Source organism: Mauremys reevesii, linkage group 13 (assembly GCF_016161935.1).
Source record: "Mauremys reevesii isolate NIE-2019 linkage group 13, ASM1616193v1, whole genome shotgun sequence".
Lineage (NCBI taxonomy): Eukaryota > Metazoa > Chordata > Testudines > Geoemydidae > Mauremys > Mauremys reevesii.
Genome location: NC_052635.1, coordinates 18,361,795 through 18,377,154, shown reverse-complemented (window position 1 = coordinate 18,377,154; position 15,360 = coordinate 18,361,795). Strand labels below are relative to the sequence as shown.

General features: G+C 44.5%; 1 protein-coding gene across 1 annotated transcript in view; it reads left to right on the top strand.

The window, feature by feature from the left end:
* NFS1 (NFS1 cysteine desulfurase) overlaps positions 1–14,606 on the top strand; it is a 37,471-nt gene extending 22,865 nt beyond the window's left edge. Inside the window, exons 8-13 of the mRNA XM_039498184.1 lie at positions 742–899; positions 4,095–4,200; positions 5,613–5,694; positions 11,883–11,966; positions 12,103–12,192; positions 12,747–14,606. Coding sequence (XP_039354118.1) covers positions 742–899; positions 4,095–4,200; positions 5,613–5,694; positions 11,883–11,966; positions 12,103–12,192; positions 12,747–12,810 — 584 coding nt within the window. The 3' untranslated portion in view covers positions 12,811–14,606. The remainder of the gene's footprint in view (positions 1–741; positions 900–4,094; positions 4,201–5,612; positions 5,695–11,882; positions 11,967–12,102; positions 12,193–12,746) is intronic.
* Positions 14,607–15,360: the final 754 nt, after the last annotated feature.

The window sequence follows — 15,360 nt, the reverse complement described above, 5'->3', positions numbered from 1 at the left end:
TGGGAAATGCACCAGTCTCCCCTGTGTGAGGCTAGAAGTTTATTCAATGAGGGAAGGGTGGTTCGAGGTGCAAAAGTGTCTTTCAAAACTGTCAAATTAGTTCCTTGCAGTGCAGTTCATCTGATGAGCTGCCCCCAAAACCAGAAAGTGAGAGACTCTCTGGAAGGAGTCCTGGCCTGCAGAATCAAGGAGAGTTCTGCCTCTGGGGACAGAAAGGATTGGATGATGGAGCTAAGGAAGTAAGAATACCTACACACACAAATCAGTCTAGCAAGACCACTTTTGGGGAAGCAGCCCAAGCAGACTGTACCCACAACAGCATTGGCAACAAAATACTTCTGGTTAACCATATACAGGCAGTAACATCCAAAAGTGGGGAAATGATTAGGGTAGCACTGGGGACGTTGTGCTCTGAGCACACTGAACCTTTTGTTGCCAGAGCAAACTGGGGAGAGGTTGAGACCTCTCCCTCTCAGACACTCAGAAACATGTAGGAGGGGACAGTTGTCTGGGGGAGGAATAGCTTCAGTGCACACTGGTTTCTGGAAGATTCTGAGTTCATACACTTGTGGGTGCTTCTTTCTCTTTCTCTCTCTCCCCTCCCCCGCATCCCCGACAGGGTTCCAGATGAGCAATTCTCGAAGGAGAAGGAGGTGGTCTCTTTCAGTGCTGGTATCCTTTGTGGTAATTTCAAAAGTATATATGTCCTGAACATGCCCAGCTTCTTTGTTTGTTTTCAAGGGGTTGGTGCCATCTATATTCGCCGTCGGCCCCGGGTGAGATTGGAACCCTTACAGAGTGGGGGAGGCCAGGAGAGAGGAATGCGATCTGGGACTGTGCCTACACCTTTAGCAGTTGGCCTTGGGACAGCGTGTGAAGTGTCTCAACAAGAGATGGAGGTATATGGAGATCAATTCTGTCTCATGTTCCTATATAATAGTACATGACGTGTTCTTAGATTCTTTCCTGCCCATCATGCATGGGCTGCAATTAATCTTTCCATTGGCCCCTTTAATGGGACCACATTTCACTCCAAAGAAGTCCTTTTCCAGCATATACACCTGCAAGATTGGCAGGCTGGATTCCGATTCTCACTGTTGAGACTGAAGATTAAAGTGATTCTCCTGATGTAGATTTGAGTGAGCCCCTTGAAGTCTTCCCTGCAGACATTTCTGGGGGATTGGAAGGTGATCTTGAAACCACTTCTGCTTTAGACTAGTTTCAATCTATTGTCTGCAGTGTTGCAGACAAAATAACCCAGAGGTTTTATTTTAATATAGGCCAAGTGGATTTATATGAACATATAACATAGTCGCAGGAAATCTGTCCATGGAGCCCAAGCCCATTCCAGCCAGGCAACAATTAGTCATCTGAGCTGTGTAGTCTATGGAAGCTCTGTTGGAGGCCACACTCCTGCAGAATTGTATGTTCTGCAGTCTCAGCTCTGATTGCTCTTCCTAGTTCTGCAGAATGTATAATCACCACACGCCCAGGGCGTGCCTACCAGAACTTGCAGTCAAACCTCTCAATAGTCAAGCCTGCCAATGTACAGTACATGCCACTCAAGTGTGGGGCAAATGACTGAAATGTGGAATTACTCCCTGCTCTGGCCCCTCGGGGGAACGCTTGCCCTTCTCCCTGGAGGGGGTTTTCCCCAGTAAGCTAAGACTGCCCCCCGGCACAAAGTAATGCTGTCCTCCACTAAATGAAATGAAATGTATCTTGGGCTCTACCTTTGCTGGCTCCTTTGCTGCTGGTGGTGCCCTTCTGGTATCCAGAACACTCCTAGCTGCTGCTGCTTTGGTTCACCCCATTTCAAGGAGCAGAGAGGGGCCTCTGAGGGAGAGACCCAAGAGCAGCTTGAACTGATATTTTTGCAAGAGGGGAGGTGGGTATGGAGTAGCCCCCAATCCTTTGTTCTGCCTGTGAAGAGCATGGCAGCTCAGGCCCTGCATCACTCCTTCCTCTCCCTGGGGGACATGTATAGACTCCACTCTGCTCCATCAAAAACAGTTAGCTTCTGCACCACCTGGTCCCTCCCTCCAAGGTCCCTCTGCTCCTTTATGGGAGGGATTGGCGAGTGGTAGGGGAAGAGGGGCCCAAAAAGTGCAAAGTTTGTGATTGCAGTAGAACAGCAGAAGCTATCTGCCCTGAATGCAGAGGGATCCACCTAATGTGGAGTGCTTGAGAGGTCTGCCTGTGGTGCAGATAGGCTTTGCCAGAACCAGAGTTCTCCGCCCTCCTCCCAGTGTACATCTCTGGTTCAAAATAACCAATAGGCGGCTCATGCTATCCACATCTGGTGGAAGGAGCTGCTTCTTCAAAGCTTATAAACCCTGTGTGAGTCATTGCCAGAGAACTTGAGAGAGTCGGTAAAATTCTCCAAAGTCTGGAAGGAAAATCCATAGTATACAACTGTCTATAATAGGGTTGTCTGTCACTGCAATCTAAATTCTCTAACTCTGTAATCAATCAGTCACATTTTCCAGAAATAATCAAAAGGCCCAGTCCTCAGTGAGGACAACAAGGTAGACTAATTTTGGAGTTTCTGTGCCAAGCCATTTTTGTGGTAGACGTTCTAAAAAAAACCCTAGGAATACTTTTCAAAAATTAAACACTTAATAGTTTTCAGATTGTTTTACCTGACCAACAGCTTGTTAGATTACCCACATGCTTGTCAGAGGAACACATGTAAGAAATGTTGGGTGGGTTGATATCATAACAAAGTCCTGCCTAGAGCGCCGTCCTGCAGCGCGGCATGATAGATGTGCCTGTCTGTTTCCCTTCTTCAGAGTCCCCAGAACTCCACAGGACATTTTCTTGACTCACTAATACCCTGCTTGGGGTGAGTTTATTATAAAAATAGTACAAAATAGCCCTTGAAAAAAGTCCCCAAACGTAGTCCATTTATCACCTCCATGCATGTAGTCCTAAGTATCTCATATCCTCTAATCCATCAACATAGCACATACCATTCTCCAGCATCTTCTACCACACCTAGGCTCTTCTCTGGGCCTCTCCTGCCATTTAACCAGGACAGCCACCCCAGCCCTTCCAGATGGACTGCAGCCCTGATTTTCCCAGGGGGATCCCCAAGAGCCTGTCTGTTGGGAGGTCATCCCTCACTCCTTCTGGCCCTCAGCTATCGTTCTCTCCAGTATGGAGACTTCACAAGTAAAGCCCCACTGCTCCCCTGCCTTCAGCCCTCTCTGGGCTTCAGCTTTCTGACTTGGGGAAGATCAGCAGGCAAACCCCACTGCTGCTCTTCAGCCTTCTCCCAGGAGCCACCTATAGCCTCGTAGCTATGTCAGCTCTCACCTGCTTGAACTGAATCTTGGTGTGCCCCAGGTGCCAGTGCATAAACCCAATTAGGAGGCAGCTGATGAGTCAAGTGCACTGATCTCTTTTCTATTAAAGGGCCATTGCCATCCTATCACAGTTAATTATGGTGAAGTTGAAGGGCAGAGGAAATCATCTTTGCATATATCCCACATGGTCAGTTTTCTGAAATTGCAAGGGATGTGCCTTGGGGGACCATGGTCCTTCCAGTCATACTGTAGTTTCTAGACAATCAGCAATTCTCTTATTACTGAATCCAGAAGGCATGTCTTCAGAAAGAGAACTGGATGCACATAACTCAGTGTGGATAGCCCCCTAGCTGCCATAGTGAAGCGGACATCTCCATTATACAATGGGCATTTGTGACCATAGCAAAACAGGAGCGCTCTGTCATACTGCAAATTACTCTCACTTTAACCATTATTTAAAGAGTTCTAATATTGAAACTCAAACCTTTTGTGTTTATTTGAAAGGTCACTGGATAGTTCTTATGGGTAAAGTTTTCTTAACTGATTATTTGGTTTGTTTTGGGCAGCAGGCTGAGCTGGCAAATACCAAACTACTAACTCAAAGAGTTGTTTTAAAAGGGGTACCAGAGATGAGGCTTTTAAAAAATAAGTCTTTGTCTGTCTTGCCATAGTCCAAGTACTGATGTCCATGCCCAGGCTGGTAATTGTGTGTGGTTGGTAAAGGAAGGAGAGTTGAACCCATGAGCCATTTATTAGACTGATCTCTCCCTCGCTTTCTTTTGTTAGTATGACTATAAGCGAATCTCTGTATTGGCGGACCGACTCGTTACAAAAATAATGACTGAAATTCCAGATGTGGTTATGAATGGAGACCCAGAGCATCACTATCCAGGTATTAGCAGAATCTCGTATTTCTCTGGTTACAGAATCCACCCCTTCCTGCAAACTCTGCTTTTTCTGTTATTTTGTAAATAGAAGTTTTTAACCCATCTGGTTGAGATGAAAACGTTCTAGAAGGTCCCTTAATGTGAACCAATATAGTGATGACTTCCTAAGATTGCAGGCAGCCTCATGCTGTATGTCTGAGAGCTACGAACTGCCCCACTCATCTCAATGATGTGTTGATGCTCAGCCCTAATAATAGAACCTTAAAAGGAAAGGTTGAAACTTTCACTGCTGCTCATTTTAACAGACACATCTGGCTAGTTGTCTGGATGCAGTGGTGGTGATATGGGATGGGGTGACTGGTTGCTTTGAGAGTGGTTAGTGAAGCCATGACCCTGTTCTGTCTCTCTGGTCCTTGGCTGGCTGGTTTTTGCTCACGTGGTCAGGGTCTAACTCATTGCCATATGTGGGATCAGGAAGGAATTTGTCCCTGGTCAGACCGGCTGTCAGTTGGATTTTTTTCACCTTCCTCTGCAACATGTGGGTGCGGGTCATGTGTCAGGATTATCTGAGTATATCTCACTTAATGCCTGCCTTTGGAGGGGCCTCAGGCACTGGGGCACCTCGGTCCCTCCTGTTCTCTGCCTGTGGCACACAGTAGTCTAGGCTTCTATAGGTGGGCATACTTTGGTCTCATTTTTGTTGTTGGGTTTAGTGTGGGGGTGGTTTTGGTGGCCTGTGATCTACAAGAGGTCAGACTAGCTCTGGTGATCCCTCTGGCTTTGCCAGACATCTTGTTGCCCCTGATGCTTTTATGGAAGCATTTTGTTCTCTTGTAACAGCTTCCCCTGTGCAATTACACCCTGTCAGTATAAAAGACTGAGACAGTTTGACAATTTGGGGATAAAAAAAAAAAGTTTAAATGCCAAAGCTGAAGTCTGTGTTGGATTTAGTACCAGAATGAATAACCGGGGGCACAGACTTTGTTATTTAGTTATTAATTCAGTAAAAACTCCTAGTTAATATAAACCCAGCAGCTGCCGCAGGAATGTCAGTGCACTGCAGGAATGTCAGTGCACTTCAGGAATGATGGGGTTTAGTTCCAGTGAACTGCAGAGTCCTTGGACTGCTTCCCTTTGGTCTATAGCTTGTTCCAGGACTCAGGCCAAGTGACTGAAATAGGAATTAGACAGTCGCTATCCAGAGGCAAGGGAAGAGAAATCCTGAGGGACTCCGCAGCCTTGATGGCCAGTCCTACAGGCCCTCTGACCTCTGCCTGCCCTGCCTTGAACCTGAGTCTGCATGCAGGGAGCCCAGTGGAACTTGGCTCAACATGGTACAGTAGAATGGCGCCCCCCTGTGATGTGGGTTAGGACTTTCCCTGGAGTTCAACTGATACTATTTTTTTAAACTATGCAGGCTGCATCAATTTATCTTTTGCGTATGTGGAAGGAGAGAGTCTGCTGATGGCTCTGAAGGATGTGGCTCTGTCTTCAGGAAGGTAAAGTGTGGAAAATTGGGGCAGAAGAGGAAGCTTTTGCTAAAGCACTCTTGAGAGGGAATGCTGTCTGCTGATGGAATCACACATCTGGGAGTAGGCACCTCTATGCCCTTTATTCACTCTGTCAGTCTGAAAAGCAGCTGTACTGTGAGATGGGACCTCTAAAAATGGCTCCTTGGGTCACCACATCAGATCTGTTCTGTTTACAAGTAAAAGTGGATTTTTCTAACTGCCAGCCTTGCAGACTCAACCTGGAATCTGAGAGTCAAGCTGGACTCTTTTTTTTTCTTTTTCTTCGTATGCATCACCTCTGGTAATGATGATTCTCCAGCAAAATGCTGTCCTCAGTTTCGCCTGTGTAACCTAATGGCCTTCAGTAGAATTTCACAGGAATAATGGTGAGCATAATTTGACGATTGTAGGGGTACATATGCAACCCCACTAAGGAAAGTAGTTAACAATTCCTGTGTTTGATGCACAAGCAGTAAGAGAATCCAGTGCACTTTCTCAGAGCTCTGTTGACTCTGCAGGGCTGACAGTAGTAAAATCTTTTTATCACTAACATCAGCAGATCTGATACTGATACACATGGAGCGCAAGTCTGAAGAATACAAAGGTGCCATTTTTACTTTACTTTTCAGAGTAATGGTCTGAGCTGGAAATTTATCAGCCAGAAATGTGTTGGTTCTAGTAAGCAGAGCAGTTTGAAAGGAAAAGACTTTCCGAATCCAGCTGAAACTAAATACAACCCTGTCAAGAGACCCTGCAGTTAGAGCTGTCATCTTAGTCCACATCTTTCCATTTGTGCATGTTGCAAAACTACTGAGCAGGTGATTAGCGTGGGAACTTGTTCACTTGAACCCCTGCTCTGCCCATACTGGGTGTGTTGTAGGTTACGGGAGAGGTGTGTTGGCTGTATCCAGGGGCTGCAGGTTAGCCACAGAGCTGCCTGTACAATATCTAGCAGTGGCTAACTCTAGAAGTCCTTCCCTCCCTTGAAGGACCACTAACTTCATGTGAATTTGGGTTCTCTTCTCCCACCCCCCCCTTTTTTTATTTAAAGAAAAACATGGACCATTTTTACTATATTAGAATCCTTTACAGTACTTAGATTTTGCTTTGTTAGTACTTAGAAATAGCTTCCTTTTCTGTGCCTCAGGTTTCCCCTCTGTAAAATGGGGGTAATGATACTTACCCGCTTTTGATGTCCTTTGTGTTGTAAGCTGCAGCAGTGCTGACTATAGTCTCACTCAGGATTCCAGGCCTTTACATTTGTCACTTTTCAGATTCTCTTGGTACTTAAGGGGTCAAAAGGTGGTTTTCAAAGCCATGTTTGATCTTTGGTTTATAGAAATGTGTCCCTTGGTGCATTGCCATCCTCTGTCCTGATCTGCTCTTCCTTTTCTACTTCCACTCTGTTCTCCTAAATCTTCATTTTGCATCTGCCTCTTTCTGTCTCTCACAGCTGGCAACATCTGGCCTAACACAAGGAGAGCAGGGTTATAGAATCATAGGAGTGGAAGGGGCCTCGAGAGGTCCTCTAGTCCAGTGCCCTGCACTGAGGCAGGGCTAAGTATTATCGAGGCCATCCCTGACAGGTGTTTATCTAACCTGATCTTAGAAACCTCCAATGACAGAAATACAGCAACCTCCTTAGTTAATTTCTTCCAGTGCTTAACTAACCTGACAGGAAGTTTTTCCTAATATCTATCCTAAAATCTCCCGTGCTGCAATTTAAGCTTATTACTACTTGTACTCTCCAAAGTGGTTAAGGAGAATAATTTAACACCCTCCTGTTTACAGGACTGGCTCCAGGCATCAGCCCAGCAAGCAGGTGCTTGGGGCAGCACGTCCGGCGATTCGGCGGCGGGTCCCTCACTCCCTGTCGGAGGGAAGGACCAGCCACCAAAGATGGAGCGGTGGCGGTAGAGCTGATCGCGACCGCGACTTTTTTTTTTTTTTTGGCTGCTTGGGGCGGCAAAAACCCTGGAGCTGGCCCTGCCTGTTTATAATACCCTTTCTTGTTCTTAAAGACTTATCATGCCTCCCCTCCCCCAGTCTTCTCTTCTCCAGACTAAACAAACCCAATTTTTTCAATCTTTCCTCATATGTCATTTTTTCTAGACCTTTAATTATTTTTTGTTGCTCTCCTCTGGACTTTCTCCAGTTTGTCTATATCTTTCCTGGTCCCCAGAGCTGGACACAGTACTCCGGTTGAGGCCTTATCAATGCTGAGCAGAGTGGAAGAATTAGTTCTCCTATCTTGCTTACAGCACTCCTAGTAATACATCCCAGAATTATGTTTGCTTTCTTTGCAACAGTATTACATTGTTGACTCATTTACTTTGTGATCCGCTATAACTCCAGATCCTTTTCTGCAGTACGCCTTCCTAGGCAGTCATTTCCCATTTTGTATTTGTGCAATTGATTATTCTTTCCTAAGTGGAGTGTTTTGCATTTGTCCATATTGAATTTCATCCTATTTAATTCAGACAATTTCTCCAGATTTTCAAGATTCTGAATTCTAATCCTGTCCTCTAAAGCACTCATAACCCATCCCAGATTGGTATCATCCACAGGCAAGTGTACTGTTGAAGATATTCAATAGAACCGGACTCAGGACAGTTTCCTGTAGGACACCACTCAGTATGTCCTTCCAGCTCAGTTGATATCGACTCTGAGTATGGTTTTCCAGCCAGTTATGCACCCACCTTATAATAGGTTAATCTAGGCCATATTTCTCTAGTTTGTTTCTGAGACGGTCATGTGAGGCAGGGTCAAAAGCCTTACTAAAGTCTACACTTCCACCCTATCCACAAGGCTTGTAACGCTGTCAAAGAAGGACATTAGGTGGGTTTGACATGATTTGTTCTTGAAAAATCCATGTTGACTGTTGTTACTTTATTTTCTTCTAGGTACTTACATAGTGATGATTGGAGCAAATAATCAATTATCAGTTCAGATACCAAAGTTAAGATGACTGGTCTGTAATTCTCCAGGTTGTCCTTATTCCCCTTTTTATAGATAGACAAATACAGTGCCATCTTCCAGTCCTCTGGTATCTCTCCCATCCTCCACAAGTTCTCAAAGATAATCACTAATTCTTGGAGGTCTCTTCAGCCAGTTCCTTAAGTATTCTAGTATGTATTTCATCAGGCCCTCCTGACTTGAAGACCTGTAACTTGTCTAAGTCATTCTTAAGTTGTTCTCTTCCTATTTTAGCCTCAAATCCTACCCCGTTTACACTGATGTTCACTAGCTTAGTGGTCCAATCACTGCTATATTTTTTTAAAACAAACAAAAAAAGGCATTTAACTTTGGCCATTGCTGCATTTTCTGTTGTTGTCTTTCCCCCTCATTGAGTAACAGGCCTACCCTGTCCTTGATCTTCCTCTTGCTTCTCAGTTATTTGTAAAATGCGTTGTTACACTTTCTATAAGCTAGTTTTGTGCCTTGGTCTTTCTAATTTTGTCCCTACATGCTTGTGTTGTGTTTTTATATTTGTCCTTTGTAATTTGACCTTTCTGCTTGTTGTGTGACTCTTGCCTCACTTCCCATCTTTCCTACCCATTGAGATAGTTTGCTCTTGTGCCCTTATTAAAGTCTTTTTTAAAAAACTGCCAACTCTCCTGAACTTTTCCCCTTAGACTTGCTTCCCAGGGGATCTTATTTACCACTTCTCTGAGTTTGCTGGTCTACTTTCGAGAAATCCATTGTCTTTTTATTGTGCTGTTTTCTCTCCTACCATTCCTTAGAATCGTGAACTCTGTCATTTTGTGTCAAGTATCAGAGGGGTAGCCATGTTAGTCTGGTTCTGTAGAAGCAGCAAAGAATCCTGTGGCACCTTATAGACTAACAGACGTTTTGCAGCATGAGCTTTCGTGGGTGAATACCCACTTCTTTGGATGCATCCGAAGAAGTGGGTATTCACCCACGAAAGCTCATTTGCTGTCATTTTGTGATGACTTTCACCCAACTTGCCTTTCACATTCAACTTGCCTTTCACCTTCAAATTCTCATCTAGTTCCTCCTCATTTGTCAGAATCAAATTGAGAATAGCCCCTCCCCTTCTCATTTTTTCCACCTTCTGTAATTAAAGGTGGTCTCCATTGCATTCCATGAACTTGTTGGATAATCTGTGCCCTGCTGTATTATTTTCCCAACAGATGTCTGGTCCACCATCACCACCAAGTCCTGTGTTCTGGATGATTTTGTTAGTTTTTTATAAAAAGCCTCAGCTACCTCTTCTTCCTGGTTTGGTGGTCTGTTGTAGACAGACACAATGACATCACCCTTGGCTTTTTTATGCCTTTTATCCTTACCCAGGCATTTAACAGGTCTGCCTCCCACTTCTATCTCAACCTCGGTGCAAACATATACATCTTGTATATACAAGGCAACACCACCTCCCCCTTTTCTCTGCCTGTCCTTCCTGAACAAGCTGAACCCTTCTATACCAGCATTCCAGTCATGGGAATTATCCCACCAAGTCTCTGATGCCAGTTATGTCATAATAGTGAGTATTCAGTAGTATTTCTGGTTTATATTTATAGTCCAGTTTATTCTCCATATTTCTTGCATTAGGATACAGACATCTCAGATGTTCATTAGATTTCTCCTCAATATCTCTTTTTATCTGTCCTTTGCTCCTCTGATTGTCCATGTTTCCCCCAGATTCCAACCCTTCACCCACATCTCCATGTTCTGGACTTACCCATGGGCTTTTGTCTCCTGACCCTGTCGAATCTAGTTTAAAGCCCATCTACCAGGCTAGCCGGTCTGTATCTGAAGATACCCTTCCCCTTCCTGGATAGGTGGACCCCATCTGTGCTCAGCAGTCCTTCTCAGATCAGGATCCCATGCTTGAGGAAGCCAAAGCCTTCCTGGTGACACCATCCGCTCAGCCATGTATTTACCTCCAGAACGTGTCTGTCTCTGCTCAGGCCTCTGCCCTTGACCAGAAGGATAGATGAGAACAACACCTGTGCCCCAATATCCTTCACCCTCCCTTCCAGAGCCCTGTAATCACTCTGGATCTGCTCTGGGTCAGACCTGGCAGTATTGTTAGTGCCCACATGGACAAGCAGCTGGGGTTAGTAATCAGAGGGCTGGGGGGGGAAGGGTAGCTCAGTGGTTTGAGCATTGGCCTGCTAAACCCAGGGTTATGAGTTCAATCCTTAAGAGGGCCACTTAGGGATCTGGGGCAAAATCAGTACTTGGTCCTGCTAGTGAAAGCAGGGGGCTGGACTCAGTGACCTTTCAAGGTCCCTTCCAGTTCTGTTTTTTCTCAGGGAGGGATAGCTCAGTGGTTTGAGCATTGGCCTGCTAAACCCAGGGTTGTGAGTTCAATCCTCAAGGGGGCAATTTGGGGATTGGTCCTGCTTTGAGCAGGGGGTTGGACTAGATGATCTCCTGAGGTCCCTTCCAACCCTAATAATCTATGATCTATGATCCTCAGCAATCCCTCTGTAATGTCTCAGGTACAGGCCCCTGGCAGGCAGCACACCTCCCAGGATGCCAGGTCAGGCCAGCAGATGGATACCTCTGTCCCCCTGACCATCATCATCCTTCGATGCCTCTTGGGAGTGGTGGCTGCGATCCTTGCAGCCTTGGTCTCCTTCACTTTTGCGGGGGATTCCTCATCCTTTATTGACAGGGCAGAATACTGGTTTGTCATCTCTATGGCTGGGAGCTAGAGTGGAGCACTGCCTGCTGCTGGAACTAACTAGCAGCCAGATTTCTCCCTGTGAAGGAGCCATTTCCGCCTGCCCTGGTGGTGCCACTGCAATCCTCTCCAGCTGATTTCTTTGTCAGAGTGGAGGTCTCCACATGCATATTTGCACTCTTCTCTTTCCTCAAACTGCTGTCTCACTAACCTTGTTCCCAGCTACTGCTTCCCCTCTGCCCATCCTTCTCTTCTGCTGTTTCTGGAATCCCCAGTCTTGCCACAGTTCCTGATTACTTGCCTGCGCCGTCTTGTTTTCACTGACTCTCCCCCCCTCCTCCCCCCAGGGACCTGGGGTAATTATGTGTTTTGTAGAGAGCCATGGAGACTTATGGTGATGCTTAGAGTCTAGAAATCAGATATTCTTCAGTAGAAATTACTGCTAGTACAGAATGTTAAACGTCATTAGTATAAGAGCTGTATGTGAAAAAAGGGCAAAATTCTTTCTTGCCCTTTTCCTCAGTGCTTGCACATCTGCCTCTCTGGAGCCATCCTATGTGTTACGAGCAATTGGGACTGATGAAGACTTGGCTCACTCATCCATAAGGTCAGTGATATGACCCTTGCTGTCTTTTCCAAATTGTTTCCTCTCCTACGCTCAGAACAGACTCTGTTCTCCTGTCCTACCTTCCCATGTGTGCACTATGTTAGCACCTACACAGTACTTCTTTGCTTTGTTTTAGGTTTGGCATTGGTCGTTTCACTACAGAAGAAGAAGTAGATTACACAGTGCAGAAGTGCATACAGCATGTCAAAAGGCTGAGGGAGATGAGGTGAGCCACTTCCTTACTGAGCTTAAAAGACAATGAATTACTGCACATTTCCGCTAAGCTTTTGTGGAATGTGCAAGGCCCTTGATTTCTGGTTTTCCTTATGTTTAAAATTGTGGGAATTGGAGTGTTTTACAGAAATTCAAAAATGGGTGAAAATCCATGCAAAAAGTTACCTTCCCAGTTCTCTGGGTAAATACCAGGGTTAATCCTGGGCCTCCTCTGGCACCCAAGTGGGTTGCTATCACCTGAAGGATACTAGAGAAAATAGAGAAGAAATATTACTTGAACGGAACCCCTATGCCAAAATAACAATCTCTCCTGCTGCTGAGTGAGACACAAGGGCCTGGAGCCAGGAGAGAGCAGGGGAAATCGAGACCGAGGAAGAGCAGGAGGGCGGGAGACCTGCCCTTCCTCCCCCAGGAGGGAAATTTTTTTTTTACTGCTTGTCAGATTCCTTGAACAGATACAGAAGCATCTTATTTGTGGTTGATTGTCAGTGATACCATTATCCTTGGCATACCAGCTGACATCTAATTTTTTTTTTCTATTTACAGTCCACTGTGGGAAATGGTGCAGGATGGAGTTGACCTCAAAAGTATTAAATGGACCCAGCATTAGGAAAGCTGTTGAGTTGTAACCTTGGACTAGATGGATGTGGATTAAAGTGAATTTTCTGTACATTCCTGAGGAAAGCCATATGGCATTTGCTTTTTTACATAGTCAGTCTGGTGGTAGGGGTCTAAACACAGAATCTAAGAAACCAGAACTGAGGTGAAGCTGAATCTCGCACACTTATTTACGCACAAGATAACTTGCACTGTGACCTAGCTTCCTTGGAATTGCATTTTCTGTCACAAGAGTGAAACTGGGCCCTTTAACCCTGATTTCTCTTGCTGCAGAAGAGTCCCTCTTTTAGGAGGTTCGCCTTTCTTGGCATCACACACATGCTGCAGCAGTTCTGTTTGTGGTAAAGCTTTATTGCCAAGAGCCTTTTTTCACTTACTCCAGTGATTTTTATTTGATTCAGTGACATTAGTCTCAAACAACAACCTACTTTCTGTGTTCAGATAGTTCTACTTAAATAAGGCACCTCTAAAGGAAACAGAAATCTTAGTTTATGGTTCTAGAATGGTGTATACTTGTGTTAATTGTATATTTCAGACTCATTCATATCTGCAGTTAAGAGCCCCTTTCCCAATTGAACAAAAGATTTTTGCCTCTTCCAGTTTGGTTTAGTTTGATTTTTGCAGTTCTACCTTCTTACATTTGTTTCTCTCCTGATCCTCATACAAGCCAATGTTAACCCAAAGTATTCTTCCACCTTTCCAGAATCTAGGATAGGATGATGCACTTTGCTGTCTGCATCAATTGTTTCTTTCCATGCAGTCTGTCTGTTTGCAAGTAAAGAAAGAAAAGTTGTATGTAATAGAATGTATTTCTGGGGCTGGGAGGGAGCAGGATACATTGGCTTCAGTGGAAGTGGAAGCTTTTATTTTGGCAGGAGTGGTGACACAGAAAAGACACCAGCTCTAATGCATGGAAATGCTTTAAATACTGTTTGCTCTTTTCTTGGTGATGGACCCTTTCTCCACTACCCATCAAGAATATGACCATGGGCAATAGCATCCTAATTTCTTTATGGGGCCTGTTGTCTTCCCCCGTATTCTAGTCTGCCAAACCGGTTCTGTAGGTAGGAGGTAGGAATAGATGAGCTCTGAGGAGAGTTCTTGACACTCCAGGTTTACACCCTTTTTGTTACTAGAGATCGTCATGGGAACAGCATCCATTCCAATCAGGCATTGGGGTAAATGTCCATTAAATGGGTCGGGCTAAGTTGAATTAAATGTCAGTTTTTGGTTTCTTGCCTTCTTTTAGAAATTTAACCCTACGTTATAAAGTGCCTTTTTTTTACCCAGCTTTGTATGCAGACTACTCCTCAGAAGGTAGCTGGTTCACAGATGAATGCTGTGCTAGCCACTCGATCCTAGGCATCCTACTGACAATGCATATCTCCTGTTGGAGGCAGCAGAGAGACATCTCCTGACTACCTTGAGGATGAACACAGACATGAAAGCTGTCTCCTGGAACCTCAATCTCACTTTGCAAGGTGGTGTGCCTTGCAGAGCCCTGCAAACTCTGATCAGGAAGGCTTGTGTTGTATCAGTTGCACCGAGGAGAGTAGATTTGCCCTTTCATAATAGGTGCAGATACTCTTGGATCACTCTCTGTTTGAAGTGGTTGGTGGCTTTAGCAGTTTTAATATTGTTGAGATGGGAACTTATGATTTCAAAAAATTTTAAAGACTTGATGTATAACCGGCTTTCAAAAGAGTTGTAATATATACCTTGTGCATATAGGTCTGAGTAACCATGTAGTAACACTTCCCAGCATGTTATAAAAACATTTCTCTGAAATTGTTCTGCTTCCTGCATTGTAAATATAAATATGATTTAAACTTGATTGTTTTCAGTTATACATTTGGAGGAAAACAGATATAAAATGGGGTGTTAATTATTCTATAGGCCTGTGTTTGGGATCCAAGATTTTGGATGAACAACTTAAAACGGAGTAAGCCTATTCTGAAGGGGATGTGCTCGGATTTCTCCTCTTGGAAACTCCCTGCAAGTCTCTGAATAATCTGCATTTGTTCCATGAATAGCATTCTCTAGTGACAGGTGCAGCTCTGCATATGGTGTAGACAATGGATATCTGCTGTACTTTGCCCTTAGATTTTTCAGTCAGAAACAATACCACTCCCAATAAAATTACATACATAAAATAGCCCACATACAATATTGTGAACAGATTATGCAGGTTGAGGACTTATAAAGACACTTAGGTTAGTAAACCACCACCTACTCTGCCATTAAGGATCTAGAATGATAAAACTCCCAAAGCTTAGCCAAAGCCTTTTGTGAGCTGTCTCCTTTCTAGATGTCCTAGAGTTTGATTAGATGTCAGACAGACTCCTCAAACTTAATATACCTGCTCTGATTTAATACCAGATGGTTTGGATCCTTGATCATTTGAAAAGAGCCCTGACGACTTGAACGTGAGTAACATCTGAAGTAAGAAGATTGAGACTTTAGTACTGCAGGAAATGGTTTGGGCAAAAAGCGACCCTCCATTCACGGATGTATGTTTCAAAGTGTTAAATAATGATAATGT